Genomic DNA, 21,441 nt, shown 5'->3' with positions numbered 1-21,441 from the left:
AATATCCGACTTTAACTACAAATGAAAGTCACCACTGAGGACAACTGTATACTTACATTTGTATAGAAATGCCATAAAATGATATCTAGACATTCCTACCTGAAACAGGTCCTCAGCCTTTTTGTTAAAAGGGGAAAACACAATCTGGTTTTTTTGGCTCTTATTTACAGTATGTAAAGTTGAGCTGAGTCAAGTGATACTGAGTCAAGCACATCAATACTGTATGGAATGCAATATATCTATAGTTTTCTATAATCTTTTATCTATAATCTAACTATTATCTATAATCTATTAATCTAACTATTATCTATCATCTATAGTTACTTGCATTACTTTGTTACATAGTGCAGGCTACTTAAAGATTAAAAAGGGGCAATGACCTAGATATTGTATATGTGGATAAACCTTGTTAAATGGCTAAATATTTGAAGAGGATCTTTTTAACATCCTCCCAATGTAGAAGCCGGAATCACTGAATGTCCACACCGCCCAGACATCAGGTCACTCCTGAGGGCAGCACAGAGGAAGCTGTGGCCGACAGGCAGCTGTTCGGTACTACCCTGCTCCGTTTCAAATATGGGCAGGGTAAAAATGGCAACCTTTGACGTGACAGCAGAAGCTGCTAAAAACAGACGTGACACCAGCGAGATAGGAGCCTACACCCTCGAGGACACGACAGCAGGCCTACTTTTCAGCCAGACAGCGGGTCCACAGTCGATTGCTTTCAGCAACAAACACACTTTTCCTTTGTCTTTTTTTTTTTTTTTTTCTTGTTGTTGTGTTTAGAATTGTTTGCCAAAATCGGAGACCATGGACAACTTGGAGAAACAGCTGATTTGTCCAATATGCCTGGAAATGTTTACAAAGCCTGTGGTCATCCTACCGTGCCAGCATAATCTCTGCAGAAAATGTGCTAATGATGTTTTCCAGGTAAGCAACTCACATCTTTCTATGGCATTTATATTTAGAGAAAACTGTCTTTTAACTGAATGAGTTATATATATTACTGTCCATTGATCAGGTAGTTCCACTGTTGATATTTATATCACATGGCCTGGCCTACATTTCTGATTTATTAAAGAGCAAAACAGTCACTGTTTGGGTCATGGTCTGAAGTGTTGTCACAATTTAGAACAATTCAATATCTATTGGCTGAGTTAACAACTAGTTTACAAGACAAATTGGAAAATGTTCAGACCTTGGAGTTACTCATTTAAATGTGTTTGTCGCTGCATTAAAAGCCTTGTGAATCATCAATCAGAGCTTTGGTAATGAGGATATTTTCATGGGCTGTTAATCCACCAAATTAACATTTCATAGCTCTGCAATAAAACTGTTTATTTTTTCTGACAGAGATCAATCAACCGGTGCTGTTTGTTTAGGATCTGAACTGTCATTGTTTGCAGGCTTCAAACCCATACCTTCCAACGAGAAGTGGCTCACTCACGTCTGGTGGCCGTTTCAGATGCCCGTCCTGCAGACATGAGGTGGTTCTGGACAGGCACGGCGTCTACGGCCTGCAGAGGAACCTGCTGGTGGAGAACATCATTGACATGTTCAAACAGGAGTCCAGCAGGTGAGACAGACCAGACGAACACTTGGTTTATCCTCGTTTTACACAAACACAAAAGAAAATTGCCACGGCATTGGGGTTTGTTTACTACTCAGAGTTGCCCTCGGGGCAAGTGAACGGCTGTAGTGAACGAGGGAATGGATAGTCTCTGTTGTGACTAGTTCGTGGTGTGGCCCGAATGCCAGTGGCTTTTGAGTCAGAGGGCTGGAGTGGATGACGAGATGCTTCAGTAGAAGTCATCTGCAAACATGATGTATCCAGGATCTGACTGAACAGCCAAGAGGCCTGTATGACATAAGATCCACAACACTTCCACTTGTGCACTCAGGGTGCTCCACATCCCTCTGAATCAGGTCTTTGAGGCTCTTTTATGGATAGTCAGACTTAGTGGTAATTCTTATGGGATGAATATACATGACACTGTGAGTTTGAGCTGTTAATAAAAGAGAAATAGTGCAGGAATCATTGTCGACTTGCACCCACAGTTGTGTACTACGCAGCAAAAAGGAGTATTGATTACAGTGCCGGTAGTCCGTGTGTAGGGCGACGTTGACTGATAGATCGCCAATAAACTGCTGAGATGTGTAACGGTGACATTATCAAACTGGCATGACATGTCACATCAGTATGCAGCCAAATGTGTGGCGTGACGGGAAAATACAACTGTTTTCATTATACCTCAACAGCAGCAAGCCGGCGCCGGTGAAGAACGAAGAAACGCCCATGTGCGATGTTCACGAAGAAGAGAAGATCAACATTTTCTGCGTAACCCACGGTGTGCCCACATGCTCCATGTGTAAGGTTTTCGGAGCCCACAAAGACTGTGAGGTGGCGCCGATCACCAGCATCTACCAGACAAAGAAGGTGAGGGCTGGTTTTTCTGTGGAGGCTCTGAATACTGCGAGCTGCGAGATCACAGGGAAAACGATTTCTACTACTGAAATTGTATGAGATGAACATCGTTTGTTGTTATCTGCATATGCAGGTGCGTCCCTGTGTGTCTCTCTGTGTTTGTCCTGTGATGGATCTGTCCAGGATGTACCTGGGATCAGCTCCAGCGCTCCACGAAGAAGAAATGAACCGGACATTAATGAACCACATGTTGGTTAATTGGGAATTGAAAGACATGATATCAAGGACAAGAATGTGACAAAAAAAGAAGGAAACAAAATGGGAATAAACATCTCATAACAATGACAAACCTAACCGTGAAGACATAAGACAAGACAGAATGCAATGCTAAACACCAGGGTTGTGATATGATAAGTCATATAATACATCCCAAAATCGTTTGCTATTTTAAAAGATCAGATTTTTTTCTAATTCATCACACTTAAATTAATGTTCTTATATTGTGAGCGTTTAAAAAAGTAAAATTTTTTGACTGACTTTCTGATGTTATTCCATTTTTTTTTTTTTGCTAATGTATCCAAGATTTAAGTCAGTAATCGGTCTGCCGTGTCCTTGTCCCCCAGACAGAGCTGGGTGACGGGATTGCCATGATGGTCGGCCACAACGACAGGATGCAAGGCATCATTAGTCAGCTGGAGGAAGCCTGTCGTGCTATAGAGGTCAGTGTCCGACTGCTGCACTGCCTGGCCGCTCACTCAGCGAGCGTCACTCTGCACACTCACTAATGTACACTCACTAATGCACCTGTACAGACGTACAAACTGATATAAAGTGTCCTTGTCGCCACCACTCTCGCTGCTTTTAACAGTCTGTGAGATATAGACAGACAAGTAAAGAGGGGAAAATGTACGATTTGGTGCCACTGCCTGCTTCAAGCGCCACTTTTTTCAGTTTTTTTCCTTCGTATTTCCAACATGTAACTGTCAATCCTGTGTCTGGCGCACGAACACCGACAATAAAAAGGGCCTGTGTAATTGATGGCAGGAGAACAGACAGCGTCCCTGTGATTCAGGCGCCACAGTTGGATATGCAGAGAGGAAGCTGGAGTGGCCCAAGTCCCCCCATCGTGTCCTCCTTAAGTGGCGTCACTCAGAACAGACATGCTGATTGAGCTTTGCTGCCCCTTCTTGACAATTGGCTCCACCGCCACTCAAATACAAGACAGGATTTTTGTAGAGCACAACCATCGAACATTAACTATTGACTTACTTTCCCTTGTTTTCAAATTCTGTGCCACCCTGAAGATGCATTCATATACATTCCTCTCTACAACTGTTTTGATTTATTATCACTTTTGGAGTTTAAGACGTCTCTGTCTCTTTTCATCCAGGAAAATGGTCGCCGACAGAAAACGCTGGTGTGTGAAAAGTTTGACCAACTTTACTCAATCCTGGAGGAGAAGAAGAGGGAAATGAGTCAGAAGGTGACAGTCGAACAGGAGGAGAAGGTGAATTATATCCGGGGCCTGACCAGGAAATATGGAGATCACCTGGATGAGAGCTGTAAAATTGTGGAGATGGGCATCCAGACTATGGAGGAATCTGAAATGGCGTTATTTCTTCAGGTCAAGGCCTTTATCAAATACAGTTGAAAAAATGTTGAGATAGACAATACATGATTTCATTACAAGTGTGCTATTTATGCACAAAAAGAAAATGGTCTCTTTTCTCTTTTAGAACACAAAGCCTCTCCTTAAAAAGTGAGTATATGTTTTTATGCACTGATTTGTCATGGAAAACATCACTTTCCTCATTTTATGGTTTGCATGTTTTGTTATCCTCAGCACTCGTTCATCAAAGTCACACCTTCGCTCGGTAGCTGTGGAAAGTAAATCTGTGAAGTGTTGCTAATCCCTATCTTTAACCTTCGCATACTAAAATGACTGCTGTAAATGTGCCAAACGTCACAGATGGGACATATTTGAGAAGCACCACCTTGTCGACTATAAATAATGCTGTTTGCACCTCGTGTGCGCAGGATTGCAGACGCATCCACCACAGCACACTTGGATAAAGTCGAGCGCGGCTACGAGAGCATGGACCACTACACTGTCGAGTTTAAAAAAGAGCGCACGGCCCTGCGTAGCCTCGACTTCATCCAAGGTGATGGGACAGAGTTTCATCATGGCTGCAAATGACTACATGGACCTCAGCCTTGTAGGTTTTAACTCAGAGCACCTCTCTCCTTGTACAGACGATGAGGACGAAGATGAGGAGGACGAGGATGCAGAGGCAGGTGCCGAGGAAGGGGAGGGGGCTCCAACCGTCTCAGGGAGTGGTGGCGTTTCAGCCACCTCTGTTCAGTCTCCTGCCCCCCAGCAGATCAGCTCCTCCCCCGGCGTAGCCAAGAGTGCTGCCTCCACTTAGCCGTCAGCCCGCAGCCCAGACAACACCTAAACCAGGAGCATGATAATTGTAGCTCCGAGATGTTGATTTCAGGTCAGTTGCGATATATTTCCTCACAGACTGGGGAACTGTGAGACAAGTTTAGATCTGTGCCGAAGGGAAACCCCGAGTTGGGAGGTAGATCTGAAGGAAGAGGCAGAAGTTTCAATTTCCTTATCTCTCATTTGTTGTGTCATCGTGCATCACTGCTTCCTGACACATCCTGTTTCTGTTTTCTCTCATTAAACATGTGTTTGGGGTCTTCTTTTTCCTTCTGAGATTTATTGACCGACTAGCAATGAGAACCCGTTGGTTATTTCCTGAATTTTGACAAATTCATCCATTTTTTTATTTTTTTTATGTGGCTGACCTTTTGCGACTCACCGCTTAGACGAGATAATTAGAGTGCATGACAGGAGGGCCTCGGGTTTTTCTCCCTGCCATATACTTTTTTATGACTGATCTAACTTTATAGGTCCAGCATCAGTGTGAAAAACTACTGCTGTGACATTTCAATATTTCCTACACGTAACTGCTTATGTTTTCTGTCCTATTCATTGTTGTATAACAGATATATTTTCCTATTACAGACAAATCAACTAATGCAGATTTATTGTATATATGACACATTATGTGACATTAAAAGCGATTTGAGTAAATGCATAGAGTACTGTTTTTTATGAAATGCAACATATATAGTTTAATCTTTTGGTGTTACGATGGCTTCAATAATTTTTTCGTTTCTCCTTGTCTCTCTATCCACCGTCAAAGGAACTACAGCTGGGAGATTAGCACCCTGCTTAGAGGCGGCTCTCACAGTCCTGGAACCCACTCCTGCTGTGGGTTAATAAAAGCCCTGATGCATACTGTTCGCTATAGAGGCTACATCGAGGCGTACATCGTCAGTCTTATCTTATTTGTTGCCCTGCAATGTTTCCTAGCATTTTATAAATCCACTACTGAGGTGCTTTGCCAGTGAGTCTTCAGTAATTATTGCGCTCACTGTGAGTTTACAAGTGGGCTCAATGCAGCACTGAGCCCCAAGTTGTTACGTAGGCCAAACAGGATGACTCACAGCCACAGCTCTTGTTTAGTTTACCCTGATACAGTGGGTCAGGGATCAACATCCACATACACACACACACACACACACTGTGTCTTTTGCACTCATTAGCGATCAGTGTAGCATCTGTGGTTGCCTCCGCTGGTATAATGGGGAATGCCTCCTGAGGATTAAAGGTTTAGAAGAAAGGATGCTGTACAAATGTTTACCTGCATGACTCCAGGCGCCCCTGCAGCATGCTTGTTCATATCTCTGGCAAATTGTTGCTTTGAAAGCTTTTTTTGTCAGTGTTAGAGAGGAGGCACACTGTTAACCCACGACTTGGCTCCAGAGCAATGCCATGGTTACACCATATACAATTTTTGGGTTGACTTAGAAAAAAACCCAAAAAAAAAACCCTCTCCCTTCTGTGATATCCAATCAATATCTGTGTAGGCATGATTCAAGATGCTGTGGCCATTTGGGCTCTCTATAACCACGTTTGCTTTTTTTCACCCTGAACTGTAATACTGCTTCTAATGTTTTCCGTCTAAGTTTAAAAATACATGTATCAAAAACCATTAGCACATATTTTTGATCAATTCATTAAATTTAGCGACTGTGAATATTTTTATATATATTACCTGATATGTAAGGATTTCCACAGAGAAGTTTAAACATTGCTTTTATTTTTTTTTTTATTAAAAAATATAGATATAAGACGTTCTGTTGCCCAACAGAAAATTGACTGGTTGCACATAAGTTTATTAACAAACATAAATATCATGAATACAGTGATTTGTAATCTAAAACAAAATGCCACTTTTGTCAATGCAATTCATGTATTAACCAAAAGCATTCATCTCAAAAATGAAGAAATGGTGTAATTCTACAGTTTGACACCAACATTAAAATGGCAAGGTACAATCGGCTCAGTATAAGTCGAGCCCGTTTATGCTCCATAGTTTGAGGTTAAAGCTATAAACAATAGAAGTGATAAAGCAGCACTATATTGTACAGAGCATGTTTTGTGCTGATGGTAGAAATGCAAAAAAATAAAAAAATAAGAATAAAAAGCGAGAGAGAGAGAGACAGAGAGAGGAACGAAGAAAGAAAAAGAAATGGATGGGAGATCTTTGGCGGACAGGGAAGAGTTCTTCATTTCCCGAAGAGCTCCATCATCCTTCTGTTATTTTGCGCTTGCTGGGCCAGCTGTTCCGCCCTGGACATCTCCATCATCTCCCGGAGCAGGTGGAAGGTCAGATCCAGGGATATCGGTGGATCTTCGGATCTTCTTCCCCTCTCCATCGAGTCATCTCCGCGGTCTCCGAACCCGCTTATAAGCGCCCTGATGTTCCCAACTTTCCCCTGCAAAAGACGCCGCGTCAGCTGGAGTTGTAGCGCTCTGTTGTAGATGGCAGGAGATCCGCCGGGATACATGGATGCTGATGGGAAAGAGTTAGAGTCCCCGTTGCCCAGTCGGATGAAATACTCCTCTCCAAGCCGCTCCAGAATCGGACCAGACTGCTGCTGTTGCTGCTGCTGGGAGTTTTGGGTTTGGGGGGCTGGGACGCGCAGGGTACCGCCAGGGCTTTCAATAGCCCGACATTCGTAGCGCGGTAAGAAGGCAACTAGCAGAATCACGGTGGTACCAAGTAAATTGAGCTTCATGTCAGGATGTCAACAGGAATCTGAAAAGAAAAAAAAAAGAGAGATTATGGGATGAATTGAATGTGCGATTTTTTTTTAATCTGCCATAAAATGTGCTGCGTAAAAACACTTTTACGCACGAAAGATTGACAGAGATAATATTTTTTAATAACCACCACTGTCAATGATAAAGCTTAAATATGGTTTGGGATGTTTTTGTGAAGGACTTAATGTATTTCTAAAGGGGTACTGTCAGTAGATATTGCGTGATTTGATACTAATGAGGAATATTTGCGCGTAAAGAAAACTCGGATTTATGTTTTAGTACGGATGAAAGTTTAAGTATGGATCCTCATATGTGCTCATTGGTCATAAAAACAAGACCAAAGCAGAACACAGATGCATTTCATGAACCGTAAGCACCTTTCTCTGAATAATTAAAATCCTTGAATCTCAAATATAGATTGCTTTGATCAAAAAAAAACAGAATAGATTTTAAATCTGTCAGAAATAAAGAGGATATAGTAAAGAAAGAATGTAGACAGAGTGGTAAAAAAGAGTAAAACTGATGAAGCTTTTCATACCTTTAGACTTTAGAGGAGGTCCAGTAGAGCCTCTTAGGTTGCCAGGTAGTTGGCGAGATGCCGCCCTCCTTCACCTCTTGAAAGAAACAAGTATATAGTTACTTAAGGGTTAGATGCTGAATGGATTTATATAGCCACCCTCACTATAAGTGTCGCGCTCCAAGCTCCGATTGAGTCTGCGCGTTCTTGCATGGGTGTAACGTGAATGGACGCCTCTGACAAAGTGCTTTAGTTTAGATGAGATGAGTCATATGTGAGTGTGCGCGCGTGCCCGAGCGTCTACTTGTGTGCTTCCAGAACAGGCCCATTAGGTGCCACACCTGCCGGCATTTTTGACTTGACTGAGTTGGATAAAAATAATTGCAGAGCCTCGTGGATGCTAACAGACAATTATTCAAAATTGAAATTTTAGTCGGGATAAGTTGTAAATGATTGCGTTTTCAGATTCTGAGGCACAAATTCTTCACACAATAATGTACTTTGCATGCAAAATAAACCCTCAGTCACAAAAACTGTTGTGATTTTTTTGTTGTTGAAAATATGTTTTCATGATGTAGAAATAAGCAAAATTAAAAAGGTAAAACGTGTTGCTGATGCATTCCAAAAGTAGAGGTACATTTTGGTGAATCCTGCACAACTGGCTCATATTCTGCATTATTGTGCACACCCACACTAATTATTCAACATCAGTTTAACACCAGACGAGTGGTGTATTCAGTGAATGAGCATTTGCAAACATATCAGGCTGTGAGCGAGACATTGTCTGCAAGTGATTCATTGCTGCTGCACATATGTACGTCACTACCTCTGCCATTGGGTGTTTCGACCATTCTGGAGGGGCCCACCGCCAAGCAAAGACCGGAGCTCAATTCAATATCTGACAAGCCATTAGAATATTAAACAGTTTCAGTTTTTGACTTGTCTGTTTCACTCTTACTTCAGCTATTGTGTAAGTGCCAGAAAGTAACTGATTACTTATACAAATGCAGTGAAATATGTTGATGGTTAGCAGAAGCTGGGACTTTTCTACTTTCACATGAAGTCAGCATATTTTTTGAGTCACCTTTTAACAATGTGGTAAATACCCTTCTCATTAATCCTTAACAGTAAATCCATTTCACCCAGACATTCAGCCTGGGGAAAAGTAAGTTCCCAACACGCAGTGTATGCATTGGTCAAAGTGACTTAGCAGATACTGAGCACTGAAATCAAAATAGCCAAACTGAGTGAGAGCAGGGGAGAAAATTTGATTTTACAAATGTAGTCAAGAGTGAGTTTTTCCTCTCGATATGCACCTTTTTCCCAAAGGTGCATATTATTTTAAAATATTTCTCTGGATTAGTGCGTCCTTTGCAGTCTGTGTGAAATTGTTTCGCCTGTAGCTTCGCCACTTTGTCGCTCTTTGCGCTCCATGCTGCTGCAGGGGAGGTGTCAGGTCCCATCATGAGAAACACATGTTGCCTGACACAAATAGAAAACACCGCCAGATTAAAGGGTGACTGCTCGTGGTCAACTCCCGTCACCTCATTTTCAAATCACTGTCCCTGCACTCATCAGTGGGAGACAAATCCTCTTCTGTGCTGCCACACCGGAAAAGACTTGGGCTTAAATTATCATCCCTTTGTTTCCTCAATTAAAGCGAATCCTTCATATGATTAGATTAGATAATACTTTAATGATTGTTCCTGGGAAATTGGGATGTTGCTACTTAATATGACCTTTGATTTTGACCTTTATGTGCAAATAGCAAAAGCAAAAATGAAAAGGTGCATTTCCGTAGCAGGGAGATGCGTCTGGGGAGGCATTTCACAGAATCACAATCAGATGAATACATTCTTCCTGGTAGCAGATTCGTTAATTGATCATTTGCTTTTCCAGTTGTGGTCTGTTAAAAGCACAGGACAAGTACTTCTCACTAAACTGTCTCTAAATAATTGGACAGCTTTTCCCCTGTGGATTGAGCTCATGTTTTTCTCAACACTCCCAGCGTTCTTGACTTTACCAAACAAATTTTAATATCAAAGTCACTCTTGCTGTTTAAGTGAGTATGATGATTACAGGGACTGCTGAGCCCACGGCTCATTGCTCAGACCGTCTCCTGACCACAGTCTTGTTGCTCAGGTGCCCTTCTGGTTTACAGTCCAGTGATAAAAAAACCTCTTATAAAAACACCTTTAATAGAAGGGAGAGCTTGCCCTTTCATCTTACTAAAAAGACATGAACAATATTAAAGAAACGCCATTTCTTGTTTTATAGTTGGTCACAAAACTGTGCGAAGCGGTCATACAATTTCCCATGTATTTATATGGGTAATCAATGTACAATAACCTTTTGTTGTGCGTTTATGGGAAGATGAATAACCGTAATTGTTCAAATAAAACAACTAGTGGTTTGGTTTATTTGACATCAAACGCATCTGCATTTTAAACACAACAGGTCCAACACATGAAGTGTAAAAATCCTGCAAACATCGCAAGATCGCTGTTTGCAACATTGAATGCGTGGCAGCTGGGCTTTCTTAGATTTCTTATATTTGCATGCAACTTATCAGCGTGGACACAGCCTGCATGAGAAGATGTGAAGCGAAGCTGCTCGTAACGCATTGAGATCCCCAAGGGGCGTCCTGTCTATACCAATCTGGCTTGTGTAGGTCTGAAGACGTAAAGTCAGAGGCTCCATTAATGCTTCTTCACACAGTGCATGCCAGTCTTGTCACACAGGAGCTTTGACAGGAAAATAATTCATATAAAGAAAATATACGCCGACACATAATAAAGCCTTTGACGGTTAAATATCAAAGTTTGACTCATCGGGCGTCGCTAAAATTCTTATTCTTTCCCACCCCTTACGGATGCGGTGGCACAACTATCAGACCATCTATCTTCTATATTGACTTCACCCAGACTAAAGTCGCTGGCAGTTGGAGACTAAATGGGGGCACAGAAAGAAAGACAAATTCAAAAAGAAACACGGAGGTAACAACTGGGTGTTACTGTGAGTGTTTCTTTTAATGAAGGATAGTTACTTGAAAAGGGCTGTTGGAAAAGGGTTTTAACAGGTCTGCTCTTGTTGTGTAATTAGATGGCTTGAAGGAAAAAACTGCTAATTCTTGATAGTGATGGCTTTGCACTATCAAGGGCGTCAGTCTCATTCTGGTACAAAAGCTAAGTTTGATGTCACGTGGACACTACCAAAAGACCACTATAACATAGAAATATTGACGACTCTATTTCTCCTCTATTTGAGTGAAAATATGTACAGGTACGTCGTAAAAAAAAAAAATCAACATTAATTTGAATATTAGGTATGATTTAGTCTTACAAAAGCTGAAAAAGTTGAACCTTAAAAAGAACACAAGTATAATTTCCACCGTATAGCACTTCTAGCAATAGTTTCTGCTTGCATCCAAAATGCCACCAATAACTCAACACTCTGGATTGTATTTGGTAAAACTGCAGAAACACTTGTCTTTAGCAGTGTTTCCTCTCAGATTGATGTTTACAAAGCCTGTCACTTTCACCCTGACAGAATAACTTTGATCCTAATGCTACACTGCAACACTGCGCTCTCACCTCAAGTCACAGTGCTGGGTTATGTCCACTACTCTTTCTAAAACAGGAAAATCCCAAAACATAAGTCACAACAAAGGATTAACTCTAAAAAAAAAAGGTATTATTTTCATTGCAGTTTTTACATTATGATACCGTAGGTCACAACAAAGCTTCTAGGAGACCCACTTTGGTCCACCGGCGACATGTGTGACACTCCTGCAATATGATTGTAAAAATTGGATGAGCGATGGTCAGTCTTCATTCTCTGAGAGATGAATCTGAGCTGCCAACTGCAGCCACGACTGCAAACAAACATCTTTGTTTTAATCTAAGAAGCGGTTCTCCAAATAAACACTAATCACTTAAGCACACAGGATTGTTACACTGCGTGTTAAATTCAAGAATAAATCTATTTATACTTGCACTGTGTAATTATTTATAATCTGATCCTTCTAACCATAAAGAGATACATTTTTTAAAACAGGTCAAAAATATATATGTATATCTCAATAAATCTCTGTGGCACCAAGGAATTGGCATTTGATTTTGAGGGTTTCCCCTAAGAAAATGTTGCATTGGTTCTAAGTGTGGTTTACTGATAACTTAAAGACAAATTCCCTTTTCTCCTGAAAGCAATAATGTAGAATACTTAAATGAAACGTGCTTGAGTGTGAAACACCTGTATCAGTAGTAGATTGTATCTTGTTCGGCCATAATAAAGGGCATTAAAGACCTTTGGTGTGCTGTGGGAGAAAATCTCTCTTGTCAAATTCTTCTCTGTCAATTCATTTCAATTTTATAAGCAATGTAGGTTAAGAAGTTGTCTCTGTCTCAGGAAGAACTGAAAGCTCTGCGTCTGTGAAAGATGTCTTGCCATGAAGTGATATTCAGGGATTCAGTGAATCGTGACATAGCGGAATAATGTGACTTAAAGGCAGCAATTGTCCAATTTTATACCTATTCGGTATGATGAAACAAATTCGAATTTCATGAGAAATCTAGGCCAAAACCATTTTACCAAAATTGTAACCTGGTTTTCTTTGATGTTTGATAACACTCTTTGACCACAATTGTCTCTTTGGGCCCCTTCATCTGGACATACGATGCTGATTCTCTCTTCCCTCCAGCAAAGTTTCTGAGTCCTCCACAAATCAGTCATTCTGTCAAGTCTTTATATAATTGTTATGCAGCTGTGACCAGTGGCAGGAGATCAAAATCAAATGATGCTTCATGTAGGATGATTGACAAACATCGCAGGCATTGGACAGTTCAAAGTACCAGGAGGCATTCAAGAAAGAAACATTTACTTTGCACGTCTCAGAGCGTCAATGACCTTAAAACCTCTTGCTAGTGCAGCCTTGTTCACCACAAAGCAGTCGGAAGCATAAAGGCAGACCCAGGTGCAGGCATTTCTTTATGTCTATTACACAGTGAACAGTAAAGATATGTCTATTTAAGTCTTTTTTCAGGGTTAAGGTGCTAATCAGACCAAGCTATTGCATAACGAAGGTACATTTTCTTCCGCAAATCATTCTATATTTTCATTTCACATTAACAACTTCCTGTTTTCTTTGTTTTGAGGACACAATTAGTTTTAGAAACCGTGAGATGTGCGTATCTTCAAGCTGGAGTCTTTCTTTGTTCAACCTAGCATGTGTCCTATTGGTTATTTTTAGACTGAAGGGCTCACACTAACTTGTAGTCCAGCGTTAGGACGGACATGAAGACACATCATGACAAATGCATTTCAGAATGTAACAAGTCCACATTAAACTGTTCTCTGTAAACAATCACAGATGTGCTATTGTCACAGCTTAATTTATGGGTTGCATGATATTCATGTTGCCTGGGTGTGTGCGTTCAGACAGGGGAAGTGGTGCTGCCTCTTCATGTGCACCCTGACACCCAGATGACCACGCTCGGCATGTTTGCCCCATAGCACACATATAATGGATGCCCTCCGTCACATTAGACCGAATGCAAGCCAGTGAAGATGCTGTGAAATCGGCGGCGCTTGTGTAAGATGAGATATTGTTGTTTTGTTGAGTTGTTTTCTTTTTTTTTCTTTTTTTTTGAAGAGTGCATTCACAACATTCTCATGGGAGAACCTGATGGTAGAGCAAACTGGGTCAAAATTATTTGGAGACCTCTGCTGCAGAATGGGGACTGTTTTCACCATAACATAAAATATATGTAGTTTTGATTTTGGTGTTTATTGCATTAGAAGGCCACTGGGAAATGTTATGTTCAATAAAGACTCGTACATTACTGACTTCCTTATCCGTTGATGCCTCACCCCTGGGTAGCACGAATGACTCATCCTTTGTTTTCTTTTTTCTGTTTTATTGGTAAAGATCAGAAGATGACTGAAAGTTTCCTCCTCCAAGTTGGAAAGTGCTTCTCCTCTTTAATTGTTTGCGTAGGTGTCAGAGCTCCTCCTTGGTTTTCCTGTTGTCTTCGGTGAGGGGCAAACAGGCGCTGAACACACAGTGGAACCAGGTTGAAATCAGAAATGAGACATTTACAGACAGACAAGAGCACTTTGGGGGGGGGAAATATAGGAGAAGCAAAACAAAGGGAATGATATCCACTCTGTCTTTGCACTCTATGACAAAAACAAACCTGAGCTCAGTGAAAACGCTTCCATATTGTGCAGTTGAAACAGTTAAAAATGAAGGTGTTGGCTTTTGTCAGTTTACAAGGAGTAATATGTTTTTAATATAAGTGTGGCTGTGTTGAGAGCATCAACTGTGTCAGAGAATCATTGCAGGAGTGAACCTTGTTCTCTGTGATTAATTCAATTGAGTGGCTGTAATTTAAAAGCTTCCCAAGCTCGGCATCAATCAACTGAACTAGTCGAATAAAACTAATGTAATGAATCAATCAGCAGAGATATACGCATTAATCTGGACTGCTGTTCTGTCGGAAGCCATTTCAACAACGTTCTTAACCCTCCCGGCAACGAGCAACATAGAGATTTTTATGATTGCAGCTACACAAAACATTTGAGTGAGAGACTCCGAGGGGTGACTCGAGTACAGTAAGGTACAGTATGGCAGGCAGCTGCACACACAGGCCAGTCATGTTTCATAAACTCATCAGTGGAAGTGATTTGATGGCTTGAGAGTGGCATCAGTTCGAGGGATGAGCGGCACAGCTGTTCGACGTCAGACAGAGGAGAGGTGCCAGGAAGTGCCCTGTCCTTCAGTGCCCCCTACACCCTCCTCATCCAGAGATAAGGGGAGGTCATCCAAACATTTAGTAGCATAGGGGATCTGATCACACTGGCCCAAGTGCTGTCAGTGTAAATAGAAAATACCCACTGGTGAGCACACAAGCAGACAGGATGTGGTGCACTAAGAATCTGCAGATCAGCCCTCCAGCACATGATTTTCACATCACTGTAAATCAGATCGTTCATCACTGAAAGTCCATTATACGCAACCTTTAAAAAAAGGAGATGTTGCTCTGAAAGAAAATATAAAACGTTATCAAGCAATCAAAAGCTGTGAATATTTGTGCACAATCACTTTGCGGCTATTATTTTGTTTTCTGCCATTGATATAACTACGATTCATTCAAAGTGTCCAATCTATCATAAGGTATTACACCTGTGATTACAAGTTTATTCAGTTGACTCAGCGAGGAAGAGTTTCATTTGTGTCTGTCTTCAAACAAACAAACAAACAAACAAAAATAATGAAAATGATTTATTTGTAGTTGGCGCTTCATATTGGTACAGTTCTTGAATTTGACCAAAATTGCTGCCATATTGAGTAACGCTTCTGGAGGCTCATCTGGATGCTCTGCAGGAAACTTCCTGTTTGACCGCATTCAGATGCAATTGTCCTCCTGAGAATTGGGATCATTCCTCACCTCCCAGTTACAAATGAACGTGATGGCAAACGATTTTACAAACGTATAGTTTGTTGATCAGTTTTTTTGTTTGTTTTATTTTACAGTGGATAAATATCTTGATGTGCTTTTGGTAGACAAATGGCATGTATCTTTTTCAAAAGGGTTCAATTTAATATTAATATTGGGATATATTCCGCTGGATGAAGGTGAAACTGCATCGTTGTGTCTTGATTAGTTGGGTGGCGATAATATTCCACCGTCCCAAAATATTTATTTAAGGCAAATTTGTGACTCGGTGTGAATGTGTGTGGTCATCTGTCTCTCTGTGTTTGTGTTATGATGACCTGTCCAGGATGTAACCTGCCTTTGGCCACCATCAACTGTGATCAGATCCAACACAACATGACCCTAAGTTGGATAAAGCAGTATAGAAGATCGGCGGGGATATGTATGATTACACAAACCCGCACCACCCCTCCCCAAATTCTCATGACTGAAATGTTGGCCCTTTGACTGAAAAGTCTGACTGTCCTAGTTCTCCAAAGTTACTTTTATTTACATCATGTACTGCTAAAGGATATGTAAGAAAGTCATCTCTATTTATATGCTTCAAATTGCTGCTGCCAGGCTCTTGTACTCTGAAAAGAATACTGGCTTTGTGAAAATTGTTGTATTCTGGTATGTTTGAGAGCAGCTATATCTGAGCCTGGAGGACATGGTCTTCACACAGCCCCCACCTGAGCTTGTCATGTTCCTTTATACAGTATATAAATGTATATGTCACCTGTGTTCCTCCACTGCCTCTGCTTCATCTCCGTCAGCAGACCTCGTGAGACACACTGCTGCTGATAATGCATTACTGCTACACTACAAATCAGTGGCCTCTTCAGTTTTGTCCCCTATACAGTTATCTGTGTCAAAACCTCTGCAGCTTTGTTGGGGTTTTTTTTCTGTCCAAACGCTGCAGCTTTTATTGCCTGAACATCCTTCTTTTGGTCTATCTTCCCATGCTATTTTATAATAGCCATTGATTTGTAGACTTAACACTTACGGCTTGCTTGTGAACACTAACCTCTGTATGTAGGCTAAGCCGCTTACCACATCCAGCTTCAACCCTTAAAGCTGTTCTTTGCTGCAAGATGCCTTTTATACCATCTTTGTAATCTTAACCAGATCAACAAAACTGCGCCTTTGCTCGCCAAAGTATTTCTCTTATCACACAGTTCACTTTGACATTTGTCTATTTTGGGCCTAATTTTTGTTCTCCGTCATGAGCTCGAACTTAAAGAAACAGCAGGAAGGACATCTGGCGTAAAAGGTTTTCTGTACAAGTTGCAACTAATTTCTGTGAGAACTCCTGTAAAAAGAAGCAGTAGCACAGTACATGTTATTTATTGTATTTGATCAATGATCGTTTATTCTGTGCGGTGGCTGCAAAAATGTGACAGCAAGTTAAAATGACTCTGCAACACCCAGCCCGCTCTCCAGCAGGTCGAGCCTAAATGAATGCTGAGTGTCAGGAAGGATATCTTGGTTAAACATTTGCTAAAACAAACAATTAAAAATCATGATTTCTGGTAACCCCTGATAGACTAAGAAATAATCGTAATGAATTTATATTTCTTATCATCTCTGATCTTTCTGTGCACATGCTGAGTATGGGACCATTCTTTAATTAGAAGTGTCTCTCTTGCGAAACCATTTCGTCAAAACTAATTAATATAAATATTTAAATATAATTCTTTTTCTGTCATTTTTATATTTTACCTTTGGGTGCTGCAGGAGTTTGAGTTCTTTCTTTTGTTAACTTTACAGAGCTTAATTGGCTTCTTTACTCTAAGGATTTCAATTTACAGTGATTTAGTTACAAACCACAAAAACACTTACTGTTGAGATAACCCAGATTTGCTTCACAAAGTATGCTTTGGCTTTTTGTGCCCCTTGAAAGTAACAAATATTATCAGTCAGGTGAGGTTTGTCTTCCTTGCCTTATCTCTGTAAAGGCAGCTATTTAGATTGGCTTTCATGATTCCTTGCAATTAAATTACAGCGCCTTTAAAAAGTAAGTGCTCTTCCACAGGAGCAGGGTGTGATTGCAAAGTTTCTTTCTGCTGCAGGATTCTGTTTAAAGAGGAAAATAATTTACATTCAAGTCATTCATTTTGAGTACCTGCTTTGTCATAATTGTTGTTTTCAATTTTAGATACTAAAGGCTTGTTGAATTATTTAGTTTCATTGCCAAGGTCTTTTTTTTTTTTTCTTATGCAAAAATGTTTTCACGTTGCTCAAATTAGATGGGATGCGGTGAACATAAAATCAAGGATCGTAGCTCGAAGGTTGCACTCTTGGAGGAACTTTCAGTGTGATTACTGAATTGCTCTGTGGCCAGTGTTTTCTAATTAGAGTGGTTTGGGTTTTTTTTTCCTTCCCGTCGATGCCTCCTGATGTGTCCGGCTCACTGGGCTGTGCATGCGACTCCCACGCAAACCAGCGTCAACTCAGGTGGGCTTCCCCAAGCTCCTCGACCTCCCTCAGCATCGGCGAGCAGGAATTTCATTACCCACAGTTATGTAAACGTTAATTAGACGAGGGATTTGGATATTGGTACATCACCAATCTCTTGCTACGCACTGAGCCGGAAGCCACGGTTCACTGTGATGCTGGAGTTTGTTGTTATGCATGCACGTGTGTCCGTGTGTATGTTCCCACAACAATGCATACTTAATACCAATAAACCTACAGCACAGATCAGGAGCTTGGGTCTAAATATATGCAGCCATCTGCTCGGTTGAATTGTGTGATATAACGCTGAGCCTCGGGGTGGAGACAGTTTAGTTTAACTTGGATTGGCAATGACTTTCAAACGGGGCAGAAGGAACAGGAGCCTAACTAACCACAAGTAGGTTGTAGTTAGCCTGAGGCGATTCGCACAATTGCAGTCGAGATGCAGCTTTGTTGCGCCCCAACTCCCTGTGACAACATGTAAAGACTCACAAAATGAATCCAGCATCTGTTTTTTGTCTTCAAAATCATCTGTGCGCTGAATCACCATGTTTTATTTGGGAGTACACATGAAGTCAAGGCCTCGCGGCGGTCTCTCTGCATCACTCTCTGTTGACACATGTACGCAGGCGACAAGCAAAAAGAAACCAGCATGTAAATTATCCGCAAATCTCTGCTCCGAAGAGGAAAGAAAAAAAAAGAAAAAAAAACTCAACTCAAAATAAACCTGAGAATTAGCAGGGTGGTTGTGACGCTTGGTTTCATATTGAGGTGCTTGTTTGTGGAAGGAAGAAGACCCAAAGTGAAAAAGTCAATGTTTGAACATGTGTGATGTATTCTTACAGGAACTCTGAAGAGAGAATCCCTCTGAAAACACCTGCTGACTTCCACTGACTTGATCACAGGTGGATCCAAAATGGCAACAGGAGCAGCAGGAGTCCCACAAAAACCGCCACCTACCCTCTGAGCGTGGGGAAGTATGGACAAAATAACAAGAACACCAAATAACACGGAGCACCTATGAAGGAGCATCATCATACTCTGCTTTGAAAACAGATTCGAGCCATCTTTAGATGCTGCCACAGTCTGAAACTGTGTTTATTGAATAGAAGAAATTCCCTTTTGAAGGATGGAGGAGGTGGAAATCTGCTTTGCACGCTGAGATCCAAAACTCCCCATGAAGGTTCATTGATGTTTAGATCTTTTCATTGCTCAAGGGTGCAGATTTTGAGCTTCTTACGCCAGGTTTCCTTTCTTTGTGCACAGGCATTAGATAAAAGTGCTTTCTGAACCGCAGCCATACACTCATGCCTTGCATGCTGAAGGTCACAACCTACTGTTTTCTTGCACGTGAGTGACTGAGGTGCCTGTTCAATTTAGTGATCTCCTTAAGCTTGTACATCTGACGCACTTAGCAACAATAGTTTGAAGTGTCCATTTATGACTGACTCTCTTCCTTGCACTTTGTCTACCTGCCGTTGTTTGTTTGTTTTTCTTAGCGCCTGCTGGTGGTTTCCTCATGTTGTTTGGCAAAGAAGACATCCGGCGGTTTAGCAAAAACAACGTTTAAACTTCAAAATCAAATGTAATTTTAGTAACCAAGACAAGGCGCCCTATGAAATTCTTATAAATTGTTTCACTTACTGAAACTCTGGGGCATGAGGGGAAAATGCAGAGATTACATTTACATATCAAAGCCAGCACACTGAGGCTTGAGGGTCCCTGCATAGATGTATGTGATCCATATTATTTATAGCTCAGGAATGTCTCCTGGGATCCTGACGATGTTTGATGTGTGTCATGCTATAAGAGAGGACAGTTGGGTAATTAGCAACTGTTGCATCATGTCAAACTAAAGGGTTGCACGTTGCGTGACCAACATTTAATCACGGCATTGATCAGATAACTTTTTGGAGAACAAAGCAAACTGGCTGACAGGAGTCACTTTGAGGACCGCAGTCATTAGAGTCAAGGAAGGGCTTTATATTACCGTGGCCGATTCTCTCCTCTGACATGAATCTGATCATACAGGGGTGTTTAGCATGCCAACAACACACTGACACTCTGTTGGCAATAAGTGACAGTGGCCCCGAGGACGAGTGGTGCAAGGTGACTTCTGCCCTTTTGCTAATGAGCACCTTTCCTCTGGCTCATCCAATAACGATGACTGATCCATGAGTTGTTCCCTTTGAATGGGAACAAGTGAATAAAGTCAATGTTCCCTAGTGCATTTCTATGAAGCAACGGCTTTTTGAGGTGCTGAGCGCTAAATGTGCCCATAGAAACAGTTAGATAAAATGTCTTTAAACATGTGCAGGTGTTGAGTAAATGTATAACTAAATAAATGAGCTTGTGCAGTAATCAAAGTAAGATCTGAAAGATGGGAAGACTCCATATCCCTGACTGAAAACCAAAACAAAGTAGACAGAGTTACCCTTTCAGTGACAAATGTATGCAAAATATCAGATAAAGACTGATTGGGTTAAACTATGGGTGTCAAACACATTTGTGTTCATGGGGTGCAGATAGTTCAATTTGATCTCAATGCAGACAAACCAGTACATACATACATACATACATACATACATACATACATACATACATACATACATACATACATCCTCTACACAACTTCTAACTTGGGGCTGGACCTGATCCCAGCAGACTTTGTACAAACATTTGGAAAGTGTAGAAACAACAAAGACGACACTTGTCATTTTTCCTCATAGAAGTAACTGCTATTTCTAATTAGTCCACAGGGGCTCACACTCATTTAGTGAGATATCAGAAATCATCAAACAACATAGAGATCCTAAACTAGGCAGCCCATAGCAGCAAGACGACACAGTGAAAGGTAACAGAACAAAACCTAAACCGTTGTGTTTGACAGATCACCCAAACATCAATACTATGAGAATGGATTTTTTGTGCAGAAAACCTGCATAAATTAACATGTAGTGATGTTTTAACCACATTTACTGTAATTAAGCTGCCAGAATATAGGAATTTGGAATGATCAGAATGTTGTTTTTGGTTCTGTTTGCTTGAAAAGTGTCTTAACTGGCAGCCACATAATTACGTTAATTAACGATTACCTGAGCGTATAGGAGCTGACTCATTTCACCTCCAGCTTCAATTGGCTCCTTCCTCCTCTGAATCTGGACTTGCCCTCCTAACCCAGCACATTCTGTTTGTATTCTCAAGCGATTCAAAGTTTTTCCAAGTTCAACAGAAGGACAAAATGTTTCTACATATCCTTCTTGACATGTTAGTGACTCCTGGCCCACCAGGGAGACGACAGCACTTTCTTAGCCTCCTCGGTGCATTGTTGAAAAGGCCAATTTGTCACTTGTCAAGACACGTATTTTCTCTGAAACTGTTTCTT

At 41.1% G+C, this 21,441-nt stretch overlaps 2 protein-coding genes across 2 annotated transcripts; one reads left to right on the top strand and one right to left on the bottom strand.

The window, feature by feature from the left end:
- Nucleotides 1-593: 593 nt before the first annotated feature.
- trim55b (tripartite motif containing 55b) lies at nucleotides 594-5,531 on the top strand. The gene is made up of 8 exons (XM_080489591.1): nucleotides 594-930; nucleotides 1,407-1,576; nucleotides 2,260-2,437; nucleotides 3,049-3,144; nucleotides 3,816-4,049; nucleotides 4,162-4,184; nucleotides 4,463-4,587; nucleotides 4,679-5,531. The coding sequence occupies exons 1-8, from the start codon at nucleotides 811-813 to the stop codon at nucleotides 4,849-4,851; spliced, it is 1,119 nt and encodes a 372-aa protein (XP_080345717.1). The 5' UTR covers nucleotides 594-810; the 3' UTR covers nucleotides 4,852-5,531.
- Nucleotides 5,532-7,069: 1,538 nt separating this feature from the next.
- Nucleotides 7,070-7,582, bottom strand: crhb (corticotropin releasing hormone b; the record flags this gene model as incomplete). The annotated part of the gene is made up of 1 exon (XM_080489603.1): nucleotides 7,070-7,582. The coding sequence occupies one exon, from the start codon at nucleotides 7,580-7,582 to the stop codon at nucleotides 7,070-7,072; it is 513 nt and encodes a 170-aa protein (XP_080345729.1).
- Nucleotides 7,583-21,441: the final 13,859 nt, after the last annotated feature.

Source organism: Lipophrys pholis, assembly GCF_963383615.2.
Source record: "Lipophrys pholis genome assembly, chromosome: 20".
Lineage (NCBI taxonomy): Eukaryota > Metazoa > Chordata > Actinopteri > Blenniiformes > Blenniidae > Lipophrys > Lipophrys pholis.
The sequence above is the reverse complement of the archived record's forward strand: the minus strand, read 5'-3'. Positions and strand labels throughout refer to the sequence as shown.